The following is a 27,699-nucleotide window of genomic DNA, read 5'->3' on the forward strand; positions in this document are numbered from 1 at the left end:
CACAGGTTCCTACCCCCGCCTGTCCCTTAGCTTCAAGCTGAAGAGGAACATTGGTTACTTCATCCTGCAGACCTACATGCCTTCTATCCTGATCACCATCCTCTCCTGGGTCTCCTTCTGGATCAACTACGACGCTTCGGCCGCCAGAGTTGCCCTGGGTAGAACCCACTAACCCCCACCACCACCACCACCACCACCACCATTAACTACACAACCACCCTCACACTGCTGACCAAGCTATGGGAAATGATTGAACGCTACTTGTATAGATTCCATATATATGGGCCATTACCTTACATTAAGTGGCTAAGGGGTATTTCAAGGGGTTACACCAGCTTCATTACAGTGTTATGAGTGTTATCAAATCCTACGTACAGTAGTGACAATATGAATTATTTTGATATGGGGCTGCAGGTGGTTAATGCCATGTGATTTACTGAGTGTGTCTGTCTCATAAGCTTGAGCTCTGTTTTGACAGGGAATTGGCTCTTCATCATTCCCCAGCATTTATCCTTCAGATTTTTTTTTCTCTTGTCATTAGCTGTAAGCATGTGAGTAATAGTGGGCTGTGATAGGCCGTCTAGTTAAATGTCTGTTGTTCAGAGATGACTGTATGCATGAGTCATACAGAGGGGAAGATGCTTTAGCTTGACCTTGAAGCGTGCTGTCTTTCTTCCTTCCTGTCTGTCTGCCAGTGCTTCTCACTGGGCAGAGATCCTGGCTTATCAGAGCCAGATCATAGCCAGATCACAGCCTGTCAGGTCCAGAGAATGGTGCAGGCGGTTGAACAAATGCACCTTGTTATGAAGTGCTGGCATTCCATGAGCATTTTTTTTCTACAATAACGTCAAATGTTTGACTGCAATACTGAGCCATGCAGCCACCTAAAGCGTGATTCCAAAAACATTTAAAATGACAGTTGCACCCAAATAGGGCATGATAGGTTGAACATTTTAAAAAAAAACACGCTTTGAGCTCTTTTTGTGCCGTTCTCGCCACAAGGAATTTGATTTTTGAGGAGGTGTGCATGAGGGTTGGACATGGAGCCACAAACAGGGTCTATAAATGGTAAGGTTTCGAGATTTTAAGATCCGCTGTTTTTTGGGGTTTTTTTTTTTTTTTCAGTTGCCTGAATCGAAAAGCAGGCAAATGTGGCTATGGGTATGGGTGAGTGTGGCCACTGAGCGATTGGCAACATGCTACAGTGACACCGCTGGCTGCCGAGTTATTTATAATACGTGTGAATCTGACCAAATGCAGATTGTGCACACAGATGACTAACAGATCAAACACAACGCGTGTAATGTCAGAAGAAGCAGGTGAATCGTGCTATGTCATTATAGCAGATGGTCAAAGTGGTAACACTGTGCTTTTGGCTACGCAATTGAACAGAGACCCCGTAATCCTCAATTATTCACACAGAACAGACACATACTGCATGTGTGTGGACAAATACACAAAACCAAAAACAAACACAGACATAAAAAAACATGCACGCACGCACACACACACACAAACACACACACACACACACGCATGCATGCATGTACACACAGGCTAGCATTCTCATATGGTTTGGAGGGATCCATTTGTCCATATGGTCTCACATTGTCTCATTGTTGTCTGTCTGCCAAATTTGTGGTATATAATGAACTCCTATGAACAATGACGGTTACGCTTCCTAACCAAACACATATTCATAACCACCTGATGCCTGTCTTTTGACTTGAAGCAAATCGGAATGACTGACAGCACAATTCAAAAACCAAAAACCTAATCTCCCAGCCGAGGGATTGTGACACAGATAAGTTTAGTTTGTGAATATTAACACAATGACAATAATGGGGGATGACACCCAAAGACTTCCTTTTCTGTCTAAAACTGAAACTCCACTGATCTCCAGGGATCACTACGGTGCTGACCATGACCACCATCAACACCCACTTGCGAGAGACCCTGCCAAAGATCCCCTATGTGAAGGCTATTGACATGTACCTGATGGGATGCTTCGTGTTTGTCTTCCTGGCCCTGCTGGAGTATGCCTTTGTCAACTACATCTTCTTTGGCCGGGGACCCCAACGACAGAAGAAGGCGGCTGAGAAAGCAGCCACTGCTAATAACGAGAAACTGAGACCCGACCCAAACAAGGTATGTGTCCATCACGGCGAGGGAGTCCTCTCTCAAGGTGTCGTGCTGTTGACTGATGCGGCTTTTGTTGCTCGGGGCCATGACCTCTTCTCACCTCATGGTCAATGTGATGCTGTGATCAGTGTTTGAGATCCTTTACCAGGGTCCTTTGTTCCCACTCTATAGCGCTCAGTGGTTTAGTCTTGTGTATCAACTACAGCTGAATTTAGAAAAAGAAAAAAAAATAAAGCGTACAGAATTATTACACAGACTAGATTTGAAACAGTGAAGCGACAAATGACTGGCTTATACCTTATCTTGTTTTTTCTGTGTCTCTCAAAGGGCAAAGGCATCTTGGACTAATCAGTGGCTGAGGTTGCAAGCCTTCCCTTTAAATTTTATTCACCTGCTAAAGTTAGCTGCTGCAACAACAACAGCAACAACAACAACAACAACAGCGACAAAAAAAAAACTTTCCTGCTGATTGTGGCAAGCTACGATTTTCCCTAAGTAACAGCTGATTTTGTATGCTTGCAGTGGCTGGTGGGAAATGTAGTTCAGAGAGATGATGCTCTGTATGCCAGAATGAAACAGAGGGAAATTGACGCATATGACTCGATGTGGGATCCCATCTTTGTGGACGATGCCGCATTAGGACTAGGCGAGCAAAGAAATAAGGTACTGGAGGTTTTGAAAGTCAAAACTAATAATGTCATCAATCTGAATCAATCCGGATCAGAAGACAGAAGTTGTTTTTTTTTTTTTTTTGCATTTCTTTGATTTCTATAGATTTTTAAGGAAACTTTGATCATCACTCCCACCATTGTGTTTTTTTTCCCCTCTCTTGGTTTGCTCTTCATGCATTTTCCTGACAAACATGGCTTAGCAGTTTTAATTTCAGGAGACTGTGATGAAACCATCACATTTTGGATGTAATCCTACCAGGTCATAGATTCAAAGTGATGGAAGATGGCAAATGTGGCTGGAGAGTATGGGGGGTAAAAATGAACCCGAAGCTACTGTTCAGACAATGTCGGTTCGAGACGGGCCGAGTCGCAAAGGCAATTGATGACTCTCTAAAGAAAACGTGAAGAAAGTGAAAGAAAATTAGATCGTCGGGATATATTGCTCAAGCTAATCGATAAGAAAAAGAGATCATTTGCTGTCTGATGATTTGGGCCAATTGAGTGGCTTTGCCTCAGAGTAAGTTACACAAAACCAACAGATATCGCAAGATCTGTTCTCAACTGATCGACAGGACCACAGAGATGTTTTACTCTCAAGTCAGGCTGTGGATGAAGAAATGTCGATCCAATATCCCTTCCCACAATGTCCTTCCCGACCTGCCCTGAACCTTTAACCTTTCCTTCATCTTTGCAAAGTCCCTGCTATTTCTCTCAACCTTTATCCTCACACATTTTTTTCCCTTTTCTGTTTATCTTTATTTGCTTGATTTGTATTGTGAATATTCAGAATTTTAACCACACCTTGGTTGAAATTCTGAGATGACAATGAAGATTTCTCCATGAAAATTAATTTTGTGGAGTGCTATGTATGCTTACAGGAGCGTGATTTCATCGTTTTGTGGTCATATTGTCTGTAGATATACTGACAATAATGCAACTATATACGATACTAACTATGTAAGAAGTGGTCTAATAGTTTTGTCGATACTGAACACTGTAAGTAAGACGGTTTTGACTCATTTGCACAACCCACTCTAGCACCTCATTACCTTTTATGTAATCATAAATGGCTTAATAAGGATCATAATTAAACCTTATTAAAAAAAAATCATAAACATGCTTGAAATGTTGACACCATGTGAGATCACAATCTCCAGTCACTTGCTCTCACGGGCCCTGCCCCTTTTTCTGCCCTCACACAGATGACTCCTGACGACAACATCCTCTTCAGCACCTTGGAGATGAAGAACGAGATGGGGGGTGCTGGGGATCTGTCTCGGGGCCTGGGTGCTCCCGGGGACCCCCGCAACACTATGTTGGCATATGACAGCTCCACGCTGCAGTATCGTAGGGCGGCCATGGCCCGCCAGAACTATGGCCACAGCGCTCTGGAGCGCCACGCCCAGAAGAAGTCGCGCCTACGGAGACGAGCCTCTCAGCTCAAGGTGAACATCCCAGACCTGTCCGACGTGAACTCAATCGACAAGTGGTCCAGGATGATCTTCCCCACTGTCTTCTCCTTCTTCAACGTGGTCTACTGGCTCTACTACGTTCATTAAACCGGATGGCAGAAGGGTGGCCAGGTCGCAGCGAGCATTGGAAGCGGGCGGAGGGGAGGAGGCAAGATTGTGGGGGTTGTGTGTGTGTCCGAGTGTGTGTGTGTGTGTGTGTGTGTCCGAGTGTGTGTGTGTGTGTGTCTGTTTGCGGGTGGGGGGATGGTGGGGTGGGGGTTTAGGGTGCCTGTTGGACTGGGAAAGGGGTTGTCAGTTGGGGAGATGAGAGAGAGCGAGCGATGAGAGATGATGAAAGAGGGAATATGAGAGAAACGGTGCGCCTACTTTTTTTTTGCTGGTTCGTTTTAGAAAATGTGAGGAGAGAGCAAGGACTTTCGGAAGGACCGCAGCACCCAACACTTCAGTCAGCAGTGACTCTTTCGGATCGGGGAACACCTTAATGACTGACTACCACTTTAAAAGAAGAGTGAAATTGAAAAGACAGACATGGTGCCTGTTCCAGAATTTCAATATATCACTAATATTTGTCATTTGTAGCTTACTCTCTGTGGATCAAATATTTATGCTTGTGTTTGCATATACTTTAAGGATTTGTTTTGTTTAGTATATCTATTTACTTCGTAGCTGAGCTGTCTGCATCCAGGAAAGCTTTATAGATGATTTTAAAGGAGTCATCCTTGATAGACTATTTTCCTATAATTACTGTATATCAAAACATCCTTTAAAAGCATGCTTATGTTTGATTTCATTTGCATCTCAGTCATCATGATGGAGTGCAAACCATTTTAGTTTTACTAGTAGAGGTTATTCTGTCTAGCAAGTGTGCCAGTAACCATTTTACAGCTCTCTTAACACTCATAGCTTAGGCTTACCTTGACCACCTGGATACACCTGGCTGGAGATCATCAGGTGGTCAGCAGGGGGCTCTCTTGTCTGTGGACATCCCTTTGGTCTTTCGTGGTGCTGATGTTGAAACGAGCTTGCACTTTTGGGGACCTGAGTCCTGTAGGAGGTCCAAGTCTGTTTGCTGAAGGTCCCATGGTATACCGTGATAGAGTGGGACTGTGGACACTGATGCTTTGGCCAAGTTTATGTTCGGCTTCTGTTGTGCTAACAGAATCCAGCCCATTTCACCATGCCCTGATTTAGAGTAAAAAAAAGAAGAAGGAAAAAAAAAGAAAATATATCCCTTTGCTCTAATGTGCTTTTTGCAGCTGTGTGAGAAGCTTCAGAGACATAGAATGGCTTTAACATGACCTACGTGGGTGTAAAAAAAATTGCTGATAGATGAGTTGAGTTTAAGCCCTTTCATTGCAATGAAAGTTGCTGCATAAATATGATAATCCACAATCATCATTGCCAGTAGAATTGAATGATAGAACTATGACGCGTTTCATTGTGATTAGGTTTCTGTTTTGAAAATTGTAGATAAAGTTAAATGACATTTAAAGAAAAAGAGAGGATCCATTTTTATAAACCAATGCTCATGATATGTGTAAATATTAAGGATTTATTCTATTTAAATGGGTCTATTGTTGTTTTTTGCAGTCAACAAACAGGTAAACTTGTATTGAATGAAAAAAAAGTCGAGTTCATCGAGGAAAAGACACAATTCACAATTTTGCTGACCCTGTACTTTTGGGAGTTTCTCTTTTTTTCTTTCTTTTTTGTTTTCTTTTTAAAGGACTCTACTACTTGCTGAAACAAAAGCACTTCCAGACACTATCGGTCACTTTTGGGTCAATGTTTTTGTTCTCTAGAAATGACTTTACAAAGATCCAGCCATCGAGGCATCGGAGTCAGGCATATTTTGTACAAAGTTCCTGTAAATTCCAATTGTAATATTTCATAATGACCTGTAAATATCTTGTGTAACGATTGTCGGCAATTATGGAGATGTATCTAAATTCAATTAAAACTCAATTCAGCCTATCACTTCATTTACAGAATCACCCGCGGGGAAAGTTTGTGTCACCGTGGTGCGAATTCAGCCTCCTCTCCGGATCGACACAAGAGGGGGGAGATGGGCTCGGAGTAGTGGATGGGCATACATGCTCATTCATGAGTGTTGAATGTCGGGGGTCACGGGTGACTGGCTGAGAGAGGAAGAGAGTGAGAGAATAACTGAAAGAGTGAGTGAGCAAGCAAGCGAATGAATGAGTGAATAAAAGAGTGATGTGAAGGATGCAGCTGGGAACTATACTCACTGCATAATGGATGGTGGGGCAGGGGCTGAGGCTGCGTAGGAGCGGGGTTGTGGTGGTCTGGGCGGCCGGGGCTGAGCTGAAATGGGCTTGGTGAGGGCCTGAGATGAGCCTCGGGGGACATTAAGGCAGAGAGCCATGTATATTCAGACATTCTCTAGGCTCACTGTGGCCCACTGGCTCTGGGGGCCAGAGGGCCAGCTACATTAAAGACAGGAGAGAAATAAAGGAAGTGAGTGAGAGACAGAGAGAGAGAGAGAGAGAGCAAGTGCATGACAGAGACAGAATAACTGGGAGTGAAAGAACATAAGCGTGACTGAGCAAGAGAGGAGAGAGAGAGAGACAGAGCGAGAGAGAGATCCCTCATCCATATCTTGATAGAACTGAACTGAATTCTATCATCACTCACCGGATAAACTGCAACCAATCCATCCCCCTTTCTATTCCCTTCCTAACCTGACCACAGTTACATAAACAGATGATCTTCAATATTTAATGCTGAAGAATGTTGAATATTTGATGTTTAAAAGAGAATGGTTTTATTACTATGACTAATGTGCTGTTAATGTTTGAAAGTGTCTTTTTCAACCTGCAGGAAAAAGGGGGGGGCAACAAGATCGCAATGCATGACAGTTTCGATGTAAACCAACAAAATCAGAATATAAGAACAAGTGGGTACAACAAAAGAAATAAAATAGAATAGACTAGTTCTCAGTCTCATTTAGCTGTGCAAAATGGAAGTGGGTGCAACATGTAATTGGATGTCCAAGGCATGCCACTTTGGAAACGGGGCTATCATGACCCATAGGGAGGCAGACAGTGTGTTCATATTGAATGGAGTTGCTCTCTCCTCTTGTGAGCCCTCCTCTGGTAAACGCTGCCAGTGTCCTTTTTTTAAAAAGGGAGAATCCAAAAGAGGCTATCCTGCACTCCACATAGCACGGTGTGTGTGTGTGCACACAAGCAGATGAGTGCGTCTGACATGACAACGTTTTGCCACAAAGGTGTTCCTGGAAACAGGAAAACAGTGAACTCTGAGTGCAAGTCTACCTTAAAAAGGCAGTGTGGTGTTAAAAAGTGATCCAAAGTGACATGTGACCTTGTTCAAGGATGGGCTTAAATCAACCTTAACCCCCCCCTCCACCCTCACTGGTTCCCCCAACAGTGTAACAGAGGAGGTTCTGTATTATGTCCTCACAGTAGACAGATGGTTTGCGCTAAATTGGCTCCTTGTATCCTCTTTCCCTTTTTTTTTTCCCCAGAAAGGGCATTAGTGTTGAGTTGTAATAGAGGGGGAAAAGGCAGATGCTTCCCACTTTGTGATGTTTCCGTGTCACTGGAGTAATTAGGGATGCACAGACCTTTGCTCGACGGAAATGCATGTGTAGGCAACGCTGTGTGTATGTGTGAGTGAGTGTGTGTGTGTGTGTGTGTGTGTGTGTGTGTGTACATGAGAGTGAGAGAGAGCGATTTTGTTTCTTTGCATTTATATGTGTGTGTGTGTGTGTGTGTGTGTGTGTGTGTGTGTGTGTGTGTGTGTGTGTGCATGTGTTTGCATAGGTTTTGGTTGCGTGAGTACTTGTGTGTGTGTGTGTGTGTGTGTGTGTGTGTGTGTGTGTGTGTGTGTGTGTGTGTGTGTGTGTGTGTGTGTGTGTGCCATCCAGGCTCACAGCTGCGCCGCTATGCAGTTGGTGTGCCAGCCAAGCTCAGCCTAGCCAGCGCTGACTGGGCCAGTGAGAGGGTGAGTCTGGCACACGCACGTCACACCACTCCCCTGCTTACATGTATGTGATGGGAAAACATGCTGTGCAGCCCAGGAGAGATGAGCACGCCCCTGTCAGCTGTCACCGGAGACTGAATGTGCAATAAACAGTCTTTAGTTGAGTGCCAGCAACTTGGTAAGGCAAAGCACTACACGCCAGAGGACATGGGGACAGCCAGAGTGTTAATGTCTTTGCGATAGTTCTCCATTAGAAACAAAGAAAGACTCATTTCATATAATCTTGCATATACTTTCAATGAATTCGAGGTGGGTTTCTGCACTTGTGTATATTGGGAGCTTGACACATGTGTATGAAGAAATCTGAATTCATAAAACCATAGACTACCATCTGCATATTCCGGCCTGTTTAGGCGGGTTCGGCAGCTTTTTCTGGAAAAGACAACATATGTCAACATGAGGAGGTGGAAGGAATCCTACATGCATACCATCTGTGCAAGGTGCTGCTTTGTTGTAAGCGACACTACTTAAAAGTAAACACACACACACTCACATGCACTCACACAAAATCCCCAAACGTGCTTCACAATGTCAATGGAAGTTGAATCAGCTCACCTGGACACAGCATTCATTGAGAGAGAAATAAATCATCACTCATCTAAGTGACCTCTTCAGTCTCGAAACCCCGTTTTAGTGTCCCTGAGCAAGGCACCAATTCCCCTCTAGCCTCAATGGTGCTGTTCTATAGTAGGTGACCCTGTGCCGTGATGTCGAGAAAGGAGAATTGTTACATAGGGATCAATAAAGTGTCACATCTTAACAGCAGCCTCCACAGCATCTTAAAACGCCGCGTATCAGTATTCCCTCTCTGAACCACTATGAAGGTAATTGCTCTTTACTGCCTCCTGTCTGCTTGCCAATTCCACTGTAGACATTAATATTTTACTGTTATTTTTTTTAAAGGAAACATTTTTGTGCAGTCTAGTAATGACTGTACTCACAACAGTATACTGTAAGGTGGCTTGCTGACTCATCATACACACACACACATATATAATATATATACATGTGTGTGTGTGTGTGTATGTATATATATATATACACATATATCTATATATCTATATATATTATGTGTGTGTGTGTGTGTGTACACACACACACACACACACACACACATATATGAAAACAAGAGTGCTACTGGCTCAGTGACTCTGCTGATACTTGATTGGATCTTTCCAGCTGAATTTTCGACAGTGATCGCAACAGAATATTAAGTAGGTTACTGGAATGCACACAGCTCACATAGCTAAACACCCTATCCTCATCAGACAGCCTCCTCTCACTCTCTGTTCAACTCAAACTCTACCACCGACCGAAGTGCTTGTGAAACACACCTGTCAGTGCAAAGGGGCGGGCTTGAGAAGCGTGATGGGCGTGCTGTCATATGTTGAAACCCTGGCTTTAGGCCCTTCGCACACAGTGACACTCGACTCAAGAGGAGAGCGAGGAACCCTCACAGGGAACTAACCGACAGAGAAGGAAATCATCGAAGAGAATGGGATGTAAAAGTTTGTGAAAAGAGGGAAAAGAGAAGTTGCGGGTTTAGGTATGTCGTGGAGAAGCCCATTGGCTCTAGTGAGGGATGCTCTGAGAGGTCAGAGGGCGAGAGAGAGAGCCACCCGTACCTTGGCCTCCAATCTGCCCTACGAGGGCCTGGATAAGAGGCTCCAACCTAACCACTATTTTCCTGGCGATGCCGTCAAAACCACCCTATACACTCTCCCCCTCTTCTTACCCATGAACCTCTTTGAGCAATTTCACCGTCTCGCAAACATCTACTTTTTAGGCCTCGCTGTTCTGAACTTTGTCCCTGCGGTGAATGCATTTCAGCCTGAGGTAGCTCTTATTCCCATCTGTGTGATCCTTGCTCTGACTGCACTGAAGGGTGGCTGGGAGGACTTCAAGAGGTACCAGTCAGACAGGAAGCTCAATAACACGCCATGCCTCATCTACCGCAGGTAAATGACAGTTCTGCTAACGATGTGCCACTGCTCTTGTTTTTGAATCAGCCTTGTATCAGAGACCTTAATGGCAGTGTCCTCCAAGGGGAGCATCCTCTTGTGCATATGTGCTGCATTGTACCTACATATAGTGCAGGAATTCCCATTAAGAACAAAAAGAAACCGGATGAAATGCATTACTTGCATTTTTGTGTGCATGTTCATGTGCACGTGTGTGTTTGATGTGTATACGACATATGCTCATTGCTCATTCACATGCAAATACACTTCATATAGCACCTTTACTAGCACCTCCATGTTTGCGCATGTGTGTGCGTGTGTGTGTGTGTGCATGCATGTGTGTGTATGAGTGTGCATGTGTCACTCTGAGCGTGTACTATTCTGTACTGGTGTGCCGTGTTTGTGTGCATGCGTGTGTGTTTTTGACTTCATCTTCGTCTCAGCACCCCATGGGAATTTTTGACCTAGAAATAGAAAATGTGTGGGAGATTATTCTTCTTTTGAAGAGCTTCACAACAATATCTTGCATCCATCGCATTGTGCACACTTGATGAAATCCTCATCTGTGTGTTGCGTCAGAGGAGGCGGTTATGAGGATAGCAGTTGTCTGCCTTTTGAATTACTGGTGATCAAATAAATAATTTAACAAACAGAGCAAAATGCTGCGATTTTCAAGTCTGTCAATATCGGGAGATGATTCGTGGACGGGGGGATGGAGGTGGGGAGCGGAATCGTTACGTTACAATACATGCAGGAGAACATGGATCTTCTTTGGATATCATAACATGGTAAATGTTGAAGAGCCAACATCTGTAAGGGATTTTATCACTTTAACAACCAGCTGCTCCATCCGACATCTTTTGGGACGAGTCAGCAGAGATAGCACAGCCTCAGCTGGAGGAAACAAGTGTATGTGTTTGCGTGTGTGTGTGTGTGTGTGTGTGTGTGTGTGTGTGTGTGTGTGTGTGTGAAGGTAGACTCTAGGTGGCCGGAAACACAGACTCCAGACACAACAGTGGACACAGCAATGGACACTTCAGAGAACATGCTGGTCCCTCTGGGCCAGTTAGTGAGCACTGGTCGTCTCAGCCTCACGCAACGCGATGAACAGCGGTTGAGTCACTGTGGGCGGCCTCTCATGGGCCTCTCATATAGCTCAGCGAGTGGGGATGTCAAAGCTAACATTTCTCCATCTTTTTGGCCTCATAAAGATTGGAACAGTTTTAAATGGTTCAGCCGGTGCAATCGATGGGCCAAGCTTACTTGGATGTAGAGGAGGCTGAAGAATAACTATCTCAGTGGTACAGGGCTCCACGCGATGCACATCCTAAAGATATCTATTTTATTTTCACATCCTAAGGCATCTAGGCACAGTTATCCATCTGTCCCACATCCTAACCTTCTCATCGAGACCACCCAAGCTGAGACAAGGTCTTGGCCAAGTCTTCAGGGATGCAAGTTCAACTCAAGACTGATGGAGCCAAAACGTACACCAGAGTAGTGCAAGTCCAAGTAAGTTCCAGGGCTGTAGCTGCAGTGGTCTAATATTATAGATAAAGCCAAAATGGAGGCTTCCGGGTATAGCAGTGTATTCCGTTGCCTACCAACGATCGCTGGTTCGAATCCCTGTTACCTCCGGCTTGGTCAGCCGTCTCTACAGACACAATTGGCCGTGTCTGCGGGTGGGAAGCTGGATGTGTGTATGTGTTCTGGTCGCTGCACTAGCGCCTTCTCTGGTTTGTCAGGGCGCCTGTTCGGGGGGGAGGGGGAACTGGGGGGAATAGCGTGATTGAAACTCCTCACTGTCAGGTGAAAAGAAGCAGCTGGCGCCTCCACATGTATCGGAGGAAGCATGTGCTAGTCTGCAGCCCTCCCTGGATCAGCAGAGGGAGTGGAGCAGTGACCACGACAGCTCGGAAAATAGGGTAATTGGCCAAGTACAATTAGGGAGAAAGGGGGGGGGGTGTAAAAAAAAAAAAGAACGTGCCAAAATTTCACTACACTGTCGTGTTTATTTAGGCACCCCCCACCCACCCATGGAGGAAGGAATGTCTTAGATTCTAATTTTCCAATGTTTCAGAGGCATAAATTAGATTGCATTTTATTGATCTCCTCAGGAGACGTTTTATATTCATCTCAAATATAAAGCAAGTCAAGGAAGATAAAGTAAAGTCTTCCAGTCTTGTAAGATTATCACGAGTCTGCACTGTTCAACACTGAGTCAAGTCCAGGTCATTAAGGGCTGTGTAGTCCGAGAACTTCACGGTGAAGAGTCGAGACTGGACATGACACAGAGTCCATACACGAGTAGTGCAACTGTACCACATCCACATGCTGGAGCACAGACACACACAAACACATGGACAATGACCCAAGAGCCTCCTTTCCTCACCTGCCCACCCACAAACACACACTCAGATGGATTTTGTGTGCGTTTCAACACAAGCACAATCTCACATGGAACATGAGCGCTACGTTTCCTCTGTTCCTCTTTTGGACATTAATGGGAATGCACTGTGTCCTGCTTTGTAGCAACCGCTCTTTAAACTATCTGTCATCTTACCAATGCATAGTACACACGGCTTTGAGAGCGTGGAACGCAGTCAGATGAGTGAGATTACGATTCAGCTCAGAAGACCTTCCCGGATACGTGCCTTTATTTCCCTTACTCACCCAACCCTTATTCTCTAGCCACGTCAAGTGTCCTGAGGACAGCTCACATCCTTGTTGATCGACCAAACCTCACTCTTATCATGCATTTGCACAAAAAAAATAAAAAATGCAAAACCCTTTTTATCTATATTTCAAATGCATAAAAGGAAAACAATTTAGAATATTTCTTTTTTATCTTGTTGTCGAACACACCTGGTTTCACGCCTGCGTGTTATTTCAAATGATTAGCATTCATAAATCACTAACCAATGTTGTCTGTTAAATATGTTGTTGGTTAACTTCATTCATAGGGTAGGAGTGGAATGTTATTATCAAGCCAAACTGTTTATCCAGTCTATTAAATATGTCGGCAAAAAACTTTAATATTCAGATGCACCATTTTCCCACTATGGGCATTAATCTTTCCAGAATCTCTGAAGCAGCTGCTCAGAAAGGCACACACACACACACACACACACACACACACACACACACACACACACACACACACACACACACACACACACACACACACACACGTTTTATCAGCATATCGGTTAAGTGTGCCTTTATCTTCAAGGGACTATCTCCAAAAAAAGAAAAAAGAAAAAAAAAGCACAAATATTTAGCAACATTATCAATAAGAGACATTGGGTAGTCGATTTGGAGCAGAGCCAAATTTAGAGGGGCAAGCAATTACTTTGTCAGTCATTTTGAAGATCAGAAATGTGCTTAACTTAAAACAATTTTGAGTTGATGATTTGATGAGCATTGTAGATGATCAGACTGGCAGATGGGCAGCTATACGGTTTGGCATGGGCTTTCGTGACTTTGTGTGTGATATTCAAAACCATGCAGGAGAACAATATGGTTCACTGGCATAAATAGGAACGCATGAACCTGTCCGGCGTGCTAATGACTGGGCTTCATCTGCACAAACACAGCTGATGTCTGCCTTTTCCAAGGACTGAAATTCCCTGGATTGGAAATGTAGTGTTATGCTGCCTGGGATTCAAAGAGCATGCTTGAAACTTAACTAATACGAGGGCAGATCTGTGTTCTTTACTGAACTCAAGAATTATTTTTTTTTGGTCTAAACATAAAAACATGTTACCCCCACACACACACACACACACACACGCCCCTCTGCTTGGAATTAGGTGTGGTGTGGTTTGGGCCCAGATTTAGATTTCGAAGCCACCCGATCAGGTCCATCATGAAGGGCAGCATACCTTCTGATGTCTGTCATTGACAGTAAATAGCCAGTGCCCACCAAGCAGTGGCGGATCTAGAAATTTTTTCCTGGGGTGGCAAAGGGGTGGCAAGACTGTGTCCCAGAGGTGGCAGCTGCCACCCCTTGCCACCCCGTAGATCTGCGCCTGCCACCAAGCAGGTACAGTCAGCAACGCAGGGGTTGACACAGACATGGCGATCAAAATGTTTTTCTCACTCTTTTGGCTTTTCCCTTCTCTCTGACCTCTGAGCAAGAACAACAATCAGCTGTTTTCCTTTGATTAAATTGTCTATACCCTGGCTTATAAAGGTGCTCCATTTCTGTAAGTAACTTGCTGATGACAAATGACTGAACTGACTGGATAAATATAATACTCAACCTATACCCGTAATGCCAACAATGCACTTAAACACTGCAACCTAAAATCCCCTCAATAGCTGCACAAGGACACCCAACACTTTAGAAAAAGAAATCCAAGTCAACTTTTTTGGGGGGGGGTTTTGGGACCCCCCCCCTTTTCTCCCCAATTGTACCTGTCCAATTACCCTTCTCTTCTGAGCCGTCCCGGTCGCTGCTCCACCCCCTCTGCCAATCCGGGGAGGGCTGCAGACTACCACATGCTTCCTCTGATACATGTGGCATTGCTAGTCACTTCTTTTCACCTGATAGTGAGGAGTTTCACCAGGGGGACGTACCCCTCCCCCCCAAACAGGCACCCCGACCGACCAGAGGAGGCGCTAGTGGAGCGACCAGGACACACCCACATCCGGCTTCCCACCCGCAGACACAGTCAATTGTGTCTGTAGGGATGCCTGACCAAGCGGGAGGTAACACAGGGATTTGAACTGGGATTCTCATGTTGGAAGGCAACGGAATACACCAATATCCTGCCCAGACGCCCTATCTAGGTGAACTTTTGTTTGAAAACTGCCATTTCTTATCTTAGGAAAGAGAAGGAGTTTGTCAACAGGCATTGGGAGGATGTGAGGGTGGACAACTTTGTGAAGGTGGTTTACAATGAGATCATTCCCGCAGACCTCCTGCTCCTGCACACATCTGACCCTAACGGAGTCTGCCACCTAGAGACAGCCAACCTGGATGGAGAGACTAACCTCAAACAGAGATGGGCTGTGCCAGGTCTCTCTGGTGAGAATCTGAAGAATCCGTTTAGATGCATAGAAAGAAGATCTTACTGTTTTGTTTTCCTTCTTTCTTTGCACCCTTAAAGCTCCCTTCCTTCTGCGCTCCCCCCACCCTTTATAGACTGTTTTCCGTTTTCTTACTAGCCACTGCACTAACACAGTTAAATTTCTTTTTTTTAAAAAACACAAACCAACTGTGTTTTCTTTTCACAAGTTTTTATTTTAGTGTGCAGGAGGATGATATATAAGACCACAGAGTTTGAGATTATCACACTCTATGGGGTGAAAGGGTGGGAACAACAAAAATAATGCTCACTAGTATATTTAGTGAATGGAAACACCATGTCTTTATGCAATATTGACTTTACATGCAACGATTCATTCAGGTACTACAGGTTGGGTAGCGACACAAAAACTGTTTCCATCCTGCATGCGTTGACTTTATTTCTTTATGTCTTCTCCTTTCTAAGGCTTCAGACTTTGAGCTCGTGAGCTTCAACTGTGCAGTTGTGTGTGAAAGGCCCAACGACAACTTGAATCATTTCAAGTGTTACGTGTAAGTATCTTGTACATGAATCACAAGGAATCCCCCAAACAGTTGTTTGAGCCTCTGGAAGCAGCCAAGCAGAACTAATTCCAACCCACTCACTCCACTTTCTGACTCCACCAGGAGAATTATCGGGATGCAATAGCCTATAATCAATTTCCTAGGGCATTATAGCTTTTATAGCTGGCATACCCATCCTGTCCGGACAGAGATATGAAGGCGTAGAATTTCTAGTACAGAATATATTGAGGATGGGGTTGGGGGGGGATAAATACCTAACAAGATCCAAGAGAACATAGGGAATTCTCTCTTTCTCCCGCTGCAGAGAGAAACCTAATAAGGAGAAGACGGGTATCGGAATTGAGAGTTTGCTGCTCAGAGGCTGCACAGTGAAAAACACAGACCATGCTGTTGGCTTTGTGGTGTATGCAGGTATATCCTTCACACTGTCTTCTTTTCCCATCCCTTGATCACTACCACAGTGTCCATATTTCTGTACATAGCTTACTGGCCCACCCTGAGGGGACCACACAAATTTTGTGAGGAACACATCCGCAAATAAAACCGTTACTGGAATGACTCTGAGATCAATAACCAATTCCCTCACTTAACTGAGTGTCTGTTCGTTTTGGTGGTAATATTTTCCTTAAAACCTTTCCATTCTATGCTCAAGGCCACGAAACCAAGTCCATGCTCAACAACAATGGGCCAAGATACAAGCACAGCAAACTAGAGCGGAAGCTGAACATAGACATCATCTTCTGCGTCATTCTCCTCTTCACGATGTGTTTCGTTGGAGCGCTTGGTCAGTAAAAAAAAAAAGAAAGAAAAAAAAGAATAAATAAATCACCATGAAATAACTCTTCATAAGAAAGACTTAGGTTCAAGTTCAAGATCAATGGAATAATCCTTGCACCATTATGACAGGGCAAATAATATCCAGTAGCTGCCAATCAGTCACTTGGCCACAAGCCCAAATACAGGAATGGAGAGGGAAATGGGCAAAGGAGTGTTGCCAAAAATAGCTGCTTCCCTCTCAGACAGTCAGCGTGATTAATCCCCTGTCCTCACGCATACAGGTCACTTCATCTGGCACACCTCCTTACCTGGTCCCTGACAGTGACAGCCACCTCAACACTCCTTCACTGTCTGGCTTCTACATGTTCTTCACTATGATCATCCTGCTGCAGGTGGAGGAGGACTCTGTGTGCTTGTATGAGTGTGTGTGTGTGTGTGTTTGTGTGTGTGTGTGTGTGTGTGTGTGTGTGTGTGTGTGTGTGTGTGTGTGTGTGTGTGTGTGTGTATGTGTGTAGGGGGGGGCTTCATCTGTGACTGTTACAGTGCATGTTTCCTCTTTTCAAAAACAGCCAATTAATTGATAACCTGTCCTCTTCTTCTCCTCTCCTCTCCCAGGTCCTGATACCCATCTCTCTCTATGTGTCGATTGAGCTGGTTAAGATTGGCCAGATCTTCTTCATCACCAACGACACTGATCTGTGGGGTGAGGACTCCAACAGCCGCATCCAGTGCCGAGCCCTGAATATTACAGAGGACTTGGGCCAGATCGAGTACATCTTTTCATACAAGACTGGTACACTCACTGAGAACAAAATGGTGTTCCGTCGATGCACCATCAGTGGCACCGAATATTCACATAGCGAGAACGGTAAAGCTAACAGAAAAACACATGAGCGTACCAACACCAACACATTTATTCAAAATCCCACCCCCTACATATGCACACCAGATGAGAGGCTCAGACAACCATCACCACTGAGCATGTCTGAATGTGCTTTTTGGATTTCCAGCCATTCGCTTGGCTGTCCTCAATGAGCCTGATTCAGATGACGAGGTCATCTTTGACCAGCGGCCACAGGCCCCGCAGACAGGATGGACGCTGGATACCGAGGACACTGCCCCTGAAGCCACCCAACATTTCCATCACGGCCGAGGCAGATGCAAGGTCGCAGGAATTGCCCAAGGAGATCTAGCCTTCAGCAGTTCACTGGTGAGATGATAGTTCAGTCAGGAAGCAAAGCCAGAAATTCCTTTCAAAGGCTCTGGGGAGTTATGAGAGCTTGCTCTGTTTGCTCTTTAAGATAATATAATGCAGAGGGCGAGGTCATGGGAAGTGCCCAAGGGAACACGCTCATCAGCATTCCTCTGGCTGGATGATGGTATAGACTGGAGTCAGTTACGCTACTCAAGGCCACCAGAATGGGCACAGCCTTGGCTTACTCATCCTACTTTTATCATTACTTGTATCCTTGCTTATGTCATATCACTTACATCCTAGTCTCCTAATAGACATATTCATGACTGATGGATGGATGTCACCATCGTCATTAAAAAAATAGGCAATTGGCCTTAAAGGAAAAATGAAGCAAACAGTAAATGGTAAATTGACTGCATTTATATAGTGCTTTTCTAGTCCGCCGACCACTCAATGTGCTTTAAAGTGTATGCCTCACATTCACTCATTCACACATACATTCATTCATACACTGATGGCAGAGGCTGCCATGCAAGGCGCCAACCTGATCATCAGGAGCAGTTAAGGGTGCAGTGTCTTGCTCAAGGACACTGGACACACTCTCTGGAGGAGTGTTAGGAACAGTTAGGAAAATAAATTATGATATAAACTAATGAAACAGCTCATACAACTTAAATAACCAATATAAGATAAAACTCAGTTTTTAGGCAAAATTCCCTCATCGACAAAAATTTCATGACTGCTGATATTGAAATTATTTTAGCCACACAAAGAAATACCCCTGGTATAAATACTCTGACATCCCATTTTTTCAGCACACGGTACCTCCAAGTGTTACTACAACTGTAATACAAAAATCCTCACTACTTTCTTATCAACGGTCAAACATACATGAAGCTTTTTTCACAGGCTCTCAATATTACAAGCAAGGAATCCATGTGTGTATTTACATTATGTTTTCTATTCCTTTAAGCTAAATCACCTACACATACAAAGAAAATCTCATGTGAAGAAGGAACATGCTTCATTAGCACTGATAAACTACAAACCAGAGAACAGGCATTCCACAAGGAAGCCTGTCACATTGCTTCATCTGGTCCTGCAGGTGTAAGGATACCTGTTAGTCCTGAAACTTGCAGAAGGATGAAATGCAGCTTAAACAGGAGTGATGTGCTCCCTCTCCCTTATTCTTGTTTTAAGTCTGGCAGCAGTGTTTTGAATACGCTGTAGTCTCTCATATGACTGTTTCAGCAGACCAGCAAAACAAGCAAAATGAACTAATAAATTTTGCGAAAACATATCATCTAATGAACAAATTATTGAACTTTCGAGTTCAGAATGAATCTTGTGTACATGCCTTTTACCCATTTCGGCAAACCCCTTATACTTCTTTCGTTTCTCAGCTATGACCAAAACCAGAATAAAAAAATGATCCCTTTCCTTACATATATTTCACATCTGAGTACACATTCAGGAAACTTCAGTTTTCCTTAATCTTTCTAGAATCTGGCCCACCTCAGTGGCACAAGGCCTCGTGGTGCCAGTCCCCACTGCAGATGGCCAAGCTGCTAGGCGCCAGTGTATGAGCACATCCATTTCGGCTCAGAGCTGCCCCTTTGTCTGTGAAGGAACATATGGTCACGCTGGGTTACATTACGCATGGACTACTGATATCACATTAACTGTAAGCATGCACTATAGATTAGTCATCATGGCCTTGATATACAGTACAGTAACCAGAGATCTGTTTTCTATTTTTAAACACCGGGTATAGAGCACAGGTCTATGTTGTCATGGGGATGCAAGCTGAGACAGCAAAAACATGTTTTTCTATGTTGTTGTTGTGTTCCTACATTGATCCTGGCCCCTGTGCTCAAAACTGAGCCTTTTTTATGGTATTCAATTCAGTCCTCTCTGCTGTGTTTCTTGCATCTCTATCATCTTAGCACACACAATTCCACTGTTGTCTAACACTTACTTTCTTGCTTGCTTTCTTCATCCTTGAAGCTTGACTGTTTGAACTTCTGCTGCAAATCAAACAAAAACACAATTAGATGAAGGTTAAATCTTACACAGGTTCATCATTTCTAACATTTCCGCTTACGGTGTGGGAAGATGGCTGCGTGAATTCGCGTGTGCAGCGGCCTCACCCAGTACCATCCATTCAGTGTCTTTGTCCACGTCTGTGTCTAGTTTTGTTTTTCGTTTGATGGCTGGGGGAGCGGGGCAGGCTAAGCTAACTGCTAGCCCCTGCAGACCGGCAGTTCCGATAACACCGAGGGCGGTCAGGCAGCGGTCTCACCTGGTGTTGACTGTGGTGTTTTTGATGTCATCATGAAGAATGCGGGGAGGTTTGTCGAGGATGTCTGGCTGGGAGAGCTGGCGCTGGATCGGCTGGGAGAGCTTGGTTTGTTTCGTCCGGTGGGCCCAGGGACCACGGCTCCTGTGTGGAGCTGCACCCTAGGAGGAAACTTCGAGGGCGGTCTGACAGGACGTGGAAGCGGGGCGGGCTAAGCTAACTGCTAACCCATGCAGACTGGTGGTTCCAACAGTCTCTCTGGCTGGCGTTCGTTCCCTTGGACAATGATTTTTATTTTCATTTATTTATTTGTTAGTTTGGATATATGTGTTAGTTTGGATATGTATGTTCTTTTAGTTTTGGGATGTGTTTTTGTTTTTGTGTTGTACTGCTGTGGGTTGGGGGAAGCGGCATTTCGTTTCATTTCGTGTACGCAAGTGCATGAAGTGAAATGACAAATAAAGTGTTCCTGGTCCATATCAGTCATGTTAGATCAGTTTTTGCTCTTAGCGGAGGAAAGAAAGAAAGGAAGGATGGACGGACGTAAGGAAGGATGGACAGAAAGAAGGAAGGAAGGATGCATACTAATGAATGAACATATTAATTAACACACTGATGAACCATAACCATTCCCAACAGGAAACTGAGGTGGTTCCAGATGGGAAGCTGCTCCAGCGGGTTGCAGGAATAGGGATGAGCAGCAACAGCAGCAGCAGCCAGAACACAGATCCCTACCTGGACTTTTTTCTGGCTCTCGCCATCTGCAATACTGTAGTGGTTTCCACGGCAACTGCTCAGAGACAGAGGGTGAGCGCTGTGTTTGCTGTGACTATGGATGAGAAGCAGAGTTGGAGGGCAAAGCAAAAGACAATGCATGGATTGATACATTCCTGGTTCTTACGAGGCTATTCTTCTATCAATAGACCTACTGATATTGTCTGTCTGTCTTTATCTTTTTGCTACCAACCAATCGCCTGTCAAACGTATTAGTCATTTATGATTGAACTTCGGTGTATACAAAGCTGCTGGTCAGATATCTGGCTGTAAGATTTTAGAGAAATCCAAATTACGCCAACAGCAGCAGCAGCTACATTCAACCCTCTCAAATTTAGTTGAATTTGTCAAGCTTGTAGGAATTTTTGGCCAACGCTCCCTCCTTTCTTATCAATGGTCAGTGCTAATTTCTGTAATTGCTCTTTAAGGCCCCCGATGAAATGGCTTTGCCTCTTTTCTAAATTAACCACACAGTGAGGGGAGATTCACAGAGGGACTCAGGGTCACCCTTATTAATTTGATTACTCGTTCTTGACTGTGCACTTCTAAGTTCTTGCAGAATGATGAAGCTTGCGGATTCCTCTTTTAGTCTGTAATTGAAGGTTAAAGCACACAAGAACTTTGTTTGTATTTTGGGTTGAATTTGGACATCTCTGCTTTGAAGGATACGGACATCTAGGTTCCAAGTGGTTTTGCTGAAATGTCAGCCATTGAAATGAAAGTAATCTGCCAAAAGGTAACATTAAAAAAAAAAGTGGCCACTGTATAAATGCCTGTTCTGTTTTTTCCCAAGGTGAGCAGACACCCCAGATCCTCCGAGTCAAATTATCCATCAGACAACTTATCGAGCCTGGCAAGAAAGATTGATGCCCTTCGCCAAACTATTTCCACCGGGCAGCCTTTCTCCAAATCAAGGCATACTTTCTCTGAAAGCTCAGCTGTAGAGGAGACCCACTGTAATCGTTCTGCCAAAATGGATGTGTCTGGAGGCCCCAGTGCCACAAAAGGTACCCTCCATAGCCGATCCCAGAACAGCCGGTCAATGGTTGACTCAGATAGGCTGTGCTATGAGGCGGAGAGCCCTGACGAGGCAGCCTTGGTGTATGCAGCTAAGGCATATGGCTTCACTTTGTTGGCAAGGACCCCTGACAGCGTGACCGTAAGGCTCCCACCTAAGGAGGAACTGGTGTTTGAGGTGCTGGACACACTGGCTTTTGATTCCAACAGGAAGAGAATGTCTATCCTGGTGCGACACCCAATCACCAGAGAGCTGGTGCTCTACATTAAAGGTGCAGACTATACTATCATGGAACTACTTGATGCACCGTATGCTGGTACATGTTTAGTTAAAAGAAGCTGTTGTAAAATCATGTATACATATTTCACAGTGATATACACTCACTGGCCACTTTATTAGGTACACCTTGCTAGTACCGGGTTGGACCCCCTTTTGCCTTCAGAACTGCCTTAATCCTTCGTGGCATAGATTCAACAAGGTACTGGAAACATTCCTCAGAGAGTTTGGTCCATATTGACATGATAGCATCACGCAGTTGATGCAGATTTGTCGGCTGCACATCCATGATGCGAATCTCCCGGTCCACCACATCCCAAAGGTGCTCTATTGGATTGAGATCTGGTGACTGTGGAGGCCATTTGAGTACAGTGAACTCATTGTCATGTTCAAGAAACCAGTCTGAGATGATTCGAGCTTTATGACATGGCGCGTTATCCTGCTGGAAGTAGCCATCAGAAGATGGGAACACTGTGGTCATAAAGGGATGGACATGGTCAGCAAGAATACTCAGGTAGGCTGTGGCGTTGACACGATGCACAATTGGTACTAAGGGGCCCAAAGTGTGCCAAGAAAATATCCCCCACACCATTACACCACCACCACCAGCCTGAACCATTGATACAAGGCAGGATGGATCCATGCTTTCATGTTGTTGACGCCAAATTCTGACCCTACCATCCGAATGTCGCAGCAGAAATCGAGACTCATCAGAGCAGGCAACGTTTTTCCAATCTTCTATTGTCCAATTTTGGTGAGCCTGTGCGAATTGTAGCCTCAGTTTCCTGTTCTTAGCTGACAGGAGTGGCACCCGGTGTGGTCTTCTGCTGCTGTAGCCCATCTGCCTCAAGGTTCGACGTGTTGTGCATTCAGAGATGCTCTTCTGCATACCTCGGTTGTAATGAGTGGTTATTTGAGTTACTGTTGCCTTTCTGTAAGCTCGAACCAGTCTGGCCATCCTCCTCTGACCTCTGGCATCAACAAGGCATTTTCGCCCACAGAACTGCCGCTCACTGGATATTTTCTCTTTTTCTGACCATTCTCTGTAAACCCTAGAGATGGTTGTGCGTGAAAATCCCAGTAGATCAGCAGTTTCTGAAATACTCAGACCAGCCCGTCTGGCACCAACAACCATGCCACGTTCAAAGTCACTTAAATCACCTTTCTTCCCCATTCTGATGCTCGGTTTGAACTGCAGCAGATCGTCTTGACCATGTCTACATGCCTAAATGCATTGAGTTGCTGCCATGTGATTGGCTGATTAAAAATTTGCGTTAACGAGCAGTTGGACAGGTGTGCCTAATAAAGTGGCCGGTGAGTGTAAGTAGGCCGTTTAATATTGTATTTAATATTGATATGTCATAATATGGTGGACGCTTATTGCGCAGCTTTCTTCACTAATTCATATACTCTTTGTTAGTGTAACGGTGTAACGACTATGAATGTGTAGATTCGCTAGCCCTTGGCTAATGGGTCGGACCCTGTAGTTGACTGGTTAGCGTAATCGCCCGTGGTGTGGGGAACACAGGTTCGATTCCGGGCTGCCTGCTGAATTCTTGCTGCATTGGTGAATGTAGCAAGAACTGACCTGTTAGCTAAGGGCCAGCGAGTCTACACATCTGTGGTCGTTACACTGTTACACTACCTGCCTCCTTCAGGAAACGCATCACTGCGCCTCAGCATACCAGCTCCCTCACGCCGCTGAGCGCATATGTATCCGACCACTGCCACCAATGTAGCTAGAATTCAGGGGGCAGCCGGGAATTGAACCTGGGTTCCCTGCACCACAGGCAAATGTGCTAACCAGTCAACTAAAGGGTCCGACCCATTAGCCAAGGGCCAGTGAGTCTACACATCCATGGTCGTTACACAGTCACACTGTTTAAAACCAATCAAATTAAAATCACATTTATCTCGTTTTACTTCCAGAGTACTTAAATGGGACTTGGGGGAGTATAGCGGCAAATACACAAAAACACCTAGACTGCTATGCTAAGGAGGGGCTGAGTACACTTTGCTTTGCAAAGAAGGTGCGTATTCGGACTTATTAATCTTTAGTTTCATGTGTCTTTTATAAAAAGAGATCCTTTTCATCTCTTCACTATGCCTGGTCTGTGTTGCAGGTGTTGCGTCAAAAGACGTATAATGACTGGTCAGTAATCAGACAGAGAGCTCTTGCTGCTATAGATAACAGAGAAAACCTTGTCAGGGACAGTGCTGTTCACCTAGAGACAAACTTGACATTGTTAGGTAAGTCAGTGACATACACACTGAATGAGTATTCACTCAAAAGAAGACATATAAAAAGATATATGTGTGACATGATCTAGCACTAAATTAAGGTCAGATGACTTCTAACCTCGAATATTTGTCCCTCAGGGGCCACAGGCATTGAGGACCAACTGCAAGAGAGTGTCCGTGACACTATTGTGGCACTGCGGGAGGCAGGGATCCAGGTGTGGGTGCTCACTGGTGACAAGCCAGAGACAGCTGTCAACATCGGCTATGCCTGCGGGCTATTGGATGAGGGAGACTTGGTGATTAACATGAGCTCCAGGAACAAGGTAAGAAAGATGCTGCCTATCTAATTAAAAGTGGCATAGTCAGGTGTCCGGGTAGCATAGTGGTCTATTCCGTTGCCTACCAACACGGGGATGGTCGGTTTGAATCCCCGTGTTACCTCCGGCTTGGTTGGGTGTCCCTACAGACACAATTGGCCGTGTCTGTAGGTGGGAAGCCGGATGTGGGTATGTGTCCTGGTCGCTGCACTAGCGCCTCCTCTGGTTGGTCGGAGTGCCTGTTCAGGAGGGAGGGGGAACTGGGGGGAATAGCGTGATCTTCCCACGTGCCACATCCCCCTGGCGAAACTCCTCACTGTCAGGTGAAAAGAAGTGGCTGGCAACTCCACATGTATCGGAGGAGGCATGTGGTAGTCTGCAGCCCTCCCCGGATTGGCAAAGCGGGTGGAGCAGTGACCGGGATGGCCCAGAAGAGTGGGGTAATTGGACGGTTACTATTAGGGAGAAAGAAAAAAAAAAGGGGGGGGGGGTAAAAAAAACAAAAAAAAAACACCATTAATATTACACACAGACGGCTCACCGAGCTCTGGAGAGGGAGACATCTTACAAGAAAATAAAATAAACAGATAAAGCGAAACAAAAAAAGTGACAGGACAAAAATATGTAGATGGTATAGAAATACAAACAGGACCTGGCTAACTTGGGGAAAGAAAAAAAAACAGCAGCGACCGGGACGGCTCGGAAGAGTGGGGTAATTTGCCGGGTGTTGCGTTCTTATTGACAAAGTACCCGGAGATGACTTTATGTAAATGAGCTTTTATTCATATCTCTCGGCTGTACATGTCCACCTGACTGTCAAGGCATTGGAGAGCGCAGTTCTGGGTTTTGGCGCTTTTGCACCTAATATTTATCTCCTTTCTGGGCGGGGTTACATCCGGTCAACAACATGTAAACAATAAGTAGTTCCGTATCAACAGTGAATGATAGAACATTTATCAATACACAACATTCCTCCCCAGAAACTTTAAACCTCTCATATTTTCATCTGAAACAAAAAAAAAAAAACCCGTTTTCCACCCACAGCAGTGACATTCTTTTTCCTATTACAGTCAACACTCAATGAACAGTTGTTTACAATCAATGAACAGTTGTTTATAACCTATGTTTCTCCTAAGCAGATTATAAAGTTAACCTATCAGGTGCTCGCCTGTTTCGCTGTGGTCTGGTGCGTGGTGCTTCAGTAGCGGCAGGTGCTTCATCTCTTTCCAGTTCACCACTGGGTACCACCTCTGTTTCTGGAGCCCTGACAAACACATGTTCTGCAATGTCAAATTCTGGGTCTCCTGTGTTGTCTGTGGTCTTATCTGTGATCAACTGGTCAATGTGTTTGTTGAGGGTTTCCCCCTCTACCTTGACTAAGTAAGTCACTGGCCTTACAGCTCGCTCTATCACCCCTGGTTTCCATTTCTTCCCATCCCCTCCCCGAAAATTCCTAACCTTCACCTTCTGATTGGGCTGGAGGGTTCTAGGACTGCCTGTAACCCTTGTGTTTCTCTTGCATCTGTGCTGAGCTGCTGTTCTACTGTTGTAGTCAGTGCATAAGGCACTGATCTTGCTTTCCAAAACTTGGGCGTGGCGTCGCTAACCACCTGTACTTTCACTTGGAATTTACCCAACAATGGAATCGGCTCTGAAGAATAAGTTTTTAAACTTACATCACATGGCATTAGTTTACACTTGCTAAACCTCTGTCTGTACAGTTTCTCATTTATGATACTCATGGCTGCGCCTGTATCTACCTCCATTTTGATCTTTACACCATTACATCTCACCATGACCATATATGGTCTGACATATTCATTATCATTTTTAGGCCTACCGGTAACGGAAAACAACCCCAAGTCTTTTTCAGTCCCTGTTAGCTCGATGATGGTCAGCTTGTGGGTTTTGTTGGAGGCCCTGTAGTCCTCATCATCAGTCTCTTCCTCCGATGCACTTTACTGCTCGTGGAGAGACTCCTCCCTGGTGATGTAGCGAGTCTGCCTCTCTGCAGGATTGGCCCTCCTGCTCGTCCTAGGTCCCCGTCTGGAGCTGCCGCCTTGGTTGGCCGTCTCCGACTCCGATGATGCAGTGGACCTGCACGCCCTCTCCAGATGGCCCTTCCGGTTGCAGGCTCTGCACTGGAACTCTTTGTACCTGCATGTCGCTGCTTGATGTCCCTCTCCGAGGCACCGGTAGCACGCCGTGTCCCTGGCGCCCTTTTTCATGTCGTGTGCCGCGTTTCCGCGCGCACTGGCGCTCCCTTTGTAACTGCTGGCTCTCACAATGTCTGTTCTCAGCGGAGCTTGCTGAAACGCTCTAAGACTCGTGGATGTCCACTCAAAATTGTTCACCGTGTCCATCACTTTAGCCCAGTTTAGCTCTTGTCCATAAGCAGCACTCAACAGCTTAGTTCTCAGCTCTTTACTACTGATACCATATACTAGCTGATCTCTCAGTTGTTCTTCTAGCGTCGCGCCAAATGCGCAAGAGGCTGCTAACCCTTTTAGCGCGGCAACATACTCGGCTAGAGACTCACCACTTTGTTGCTTGTGTAACCAGGTTAAAATTAATGTTTTTATTTTATTTTGTTTGAGTATGAAATATCACCAAATCCTGTCTGTGTGCTGTTATTTGTGTTTACTACATTTTATTTTATGTCATTATTTACTTTTATATATGTTTTACAACGACCGTCATATACGTGTACTGTCGCTTTAAGAGAGAGGTCTTGTGGGTACACGGAAGAGGGAACGCGGGAGAGGCCATTTTGTTTTGTGGGAGGAGTCTCAAGCAGCAATCGAGCCGAGCCACACGTGTTTCTTACCGTAGGACAGTTTTTTTTGCTGGTTGAGGAGAACGTAACTTTGAGTATCCCTGTAAGAAGATACTGCAAGCTGTGGGATAAAATACTTGTTTATCCTTTCTTACATC

General features: G+C 44.9%; 2 protein-coding genes across 4 annotated transcripts in view; both read left to right on the forward strand.

Moving 5' to 3' along the window:
- Nucleotides 1-4,372, forward strand: part of gabrb2a (gamma-aminobutyric acid type A receptor subunit beta2a) — a 42,940-nt gene extending 38,568 nt beyond the window's left edge. Inside the window, exons 7-10 of one of the 3 annotated variants that reach the window (XM_056295082.1) lie at nucleotides 6-158; nucleotides 1,904-2,148; nucleotides 2,665-2,814; nucleotides 4,016-4,372. In XM_056295082.1, coding sequence (XP_056151057.1) covers nucleotides 6-158; nucleotides 1,904-2,148; nucleotides 2,665-2,814; nucleotides 4,016-4,372 — 905 coding nt within the window. The remainder of the gene's footprint in view (nucleotides 1-5; nucleotides 159-1,903; nucleotides 2,149-2,664; nucleotides 2,815-4,015) is intronic. The other 2 variants (XM_056295090.1, XM_056295098.1) reach the window with 2 other exon arrangements.
- Nucleotides 4,373-9,859: 5,487 nt separating this feature from the next.
- Nucleotides 9,860-27,699, forward strand: part of atp10b (ATPase phospholipid transporting 10B) — a 40,484-nt gene continuing 22,644 nt past the window's right edge. The window contains 15 exon segments of the mRNA XM_056276704.1: nucleotides 9,860-10,269; nucleotides 15,105-15,304; nucleotides 15,778-15,856; nucleotides 16,173-16,279; nucleotides 16,521-16,652; nucleotides 16,927-16,948; nucleotides 16,950-17,037; nucleotides 17,261-17,513; nucleotides 17,656-17,855; nucleotides 20,779-20,946; nucleotides 21,707-22,230; nucleotides 23,981-24,025; nucleotides 24,162-24,237; nucleotides 24,331-24,457; nucleotides 24,587-24,771. Of these exon segments, the coding sequence (XP_056132679.1) occupies nucleotides 9,860-10,269; nucleotides 15,105-15,304; nucleotides 15,778-15,856; nucleotides 16,173-16,279; nucleotides 16,521-16,652; nucleotides 16,927-16,948; nucleotides 16,950-17,037; nucleotides 17,261-17,513; nucleotides 17,656-17,855; nucleotides 20,779-20,946; nucleotides 21,707-22,230; nucleotides 23,981-24,025; nucleotides 24,162-24,237; nucleotides 24,331-24,457; nucleotides 24,587-24,771 (2,616 nt within the window).

Source organism: Lampris incognitus, chromosome 1, assembly GCF_029633865.1.
Source record: "Lampris incognitus isolate fLamInc1 chromosome 1, fLamInc1.hap2, whole genome shotgun sequence".
In the NCBI taxonomy this organism is placed as follows: domain Eukaryota; kingdom Metazoa; phylum Chordata; class Actinopteri; order Lampriformes; family Lampridae; genus Lampris; species Lampris incognitus.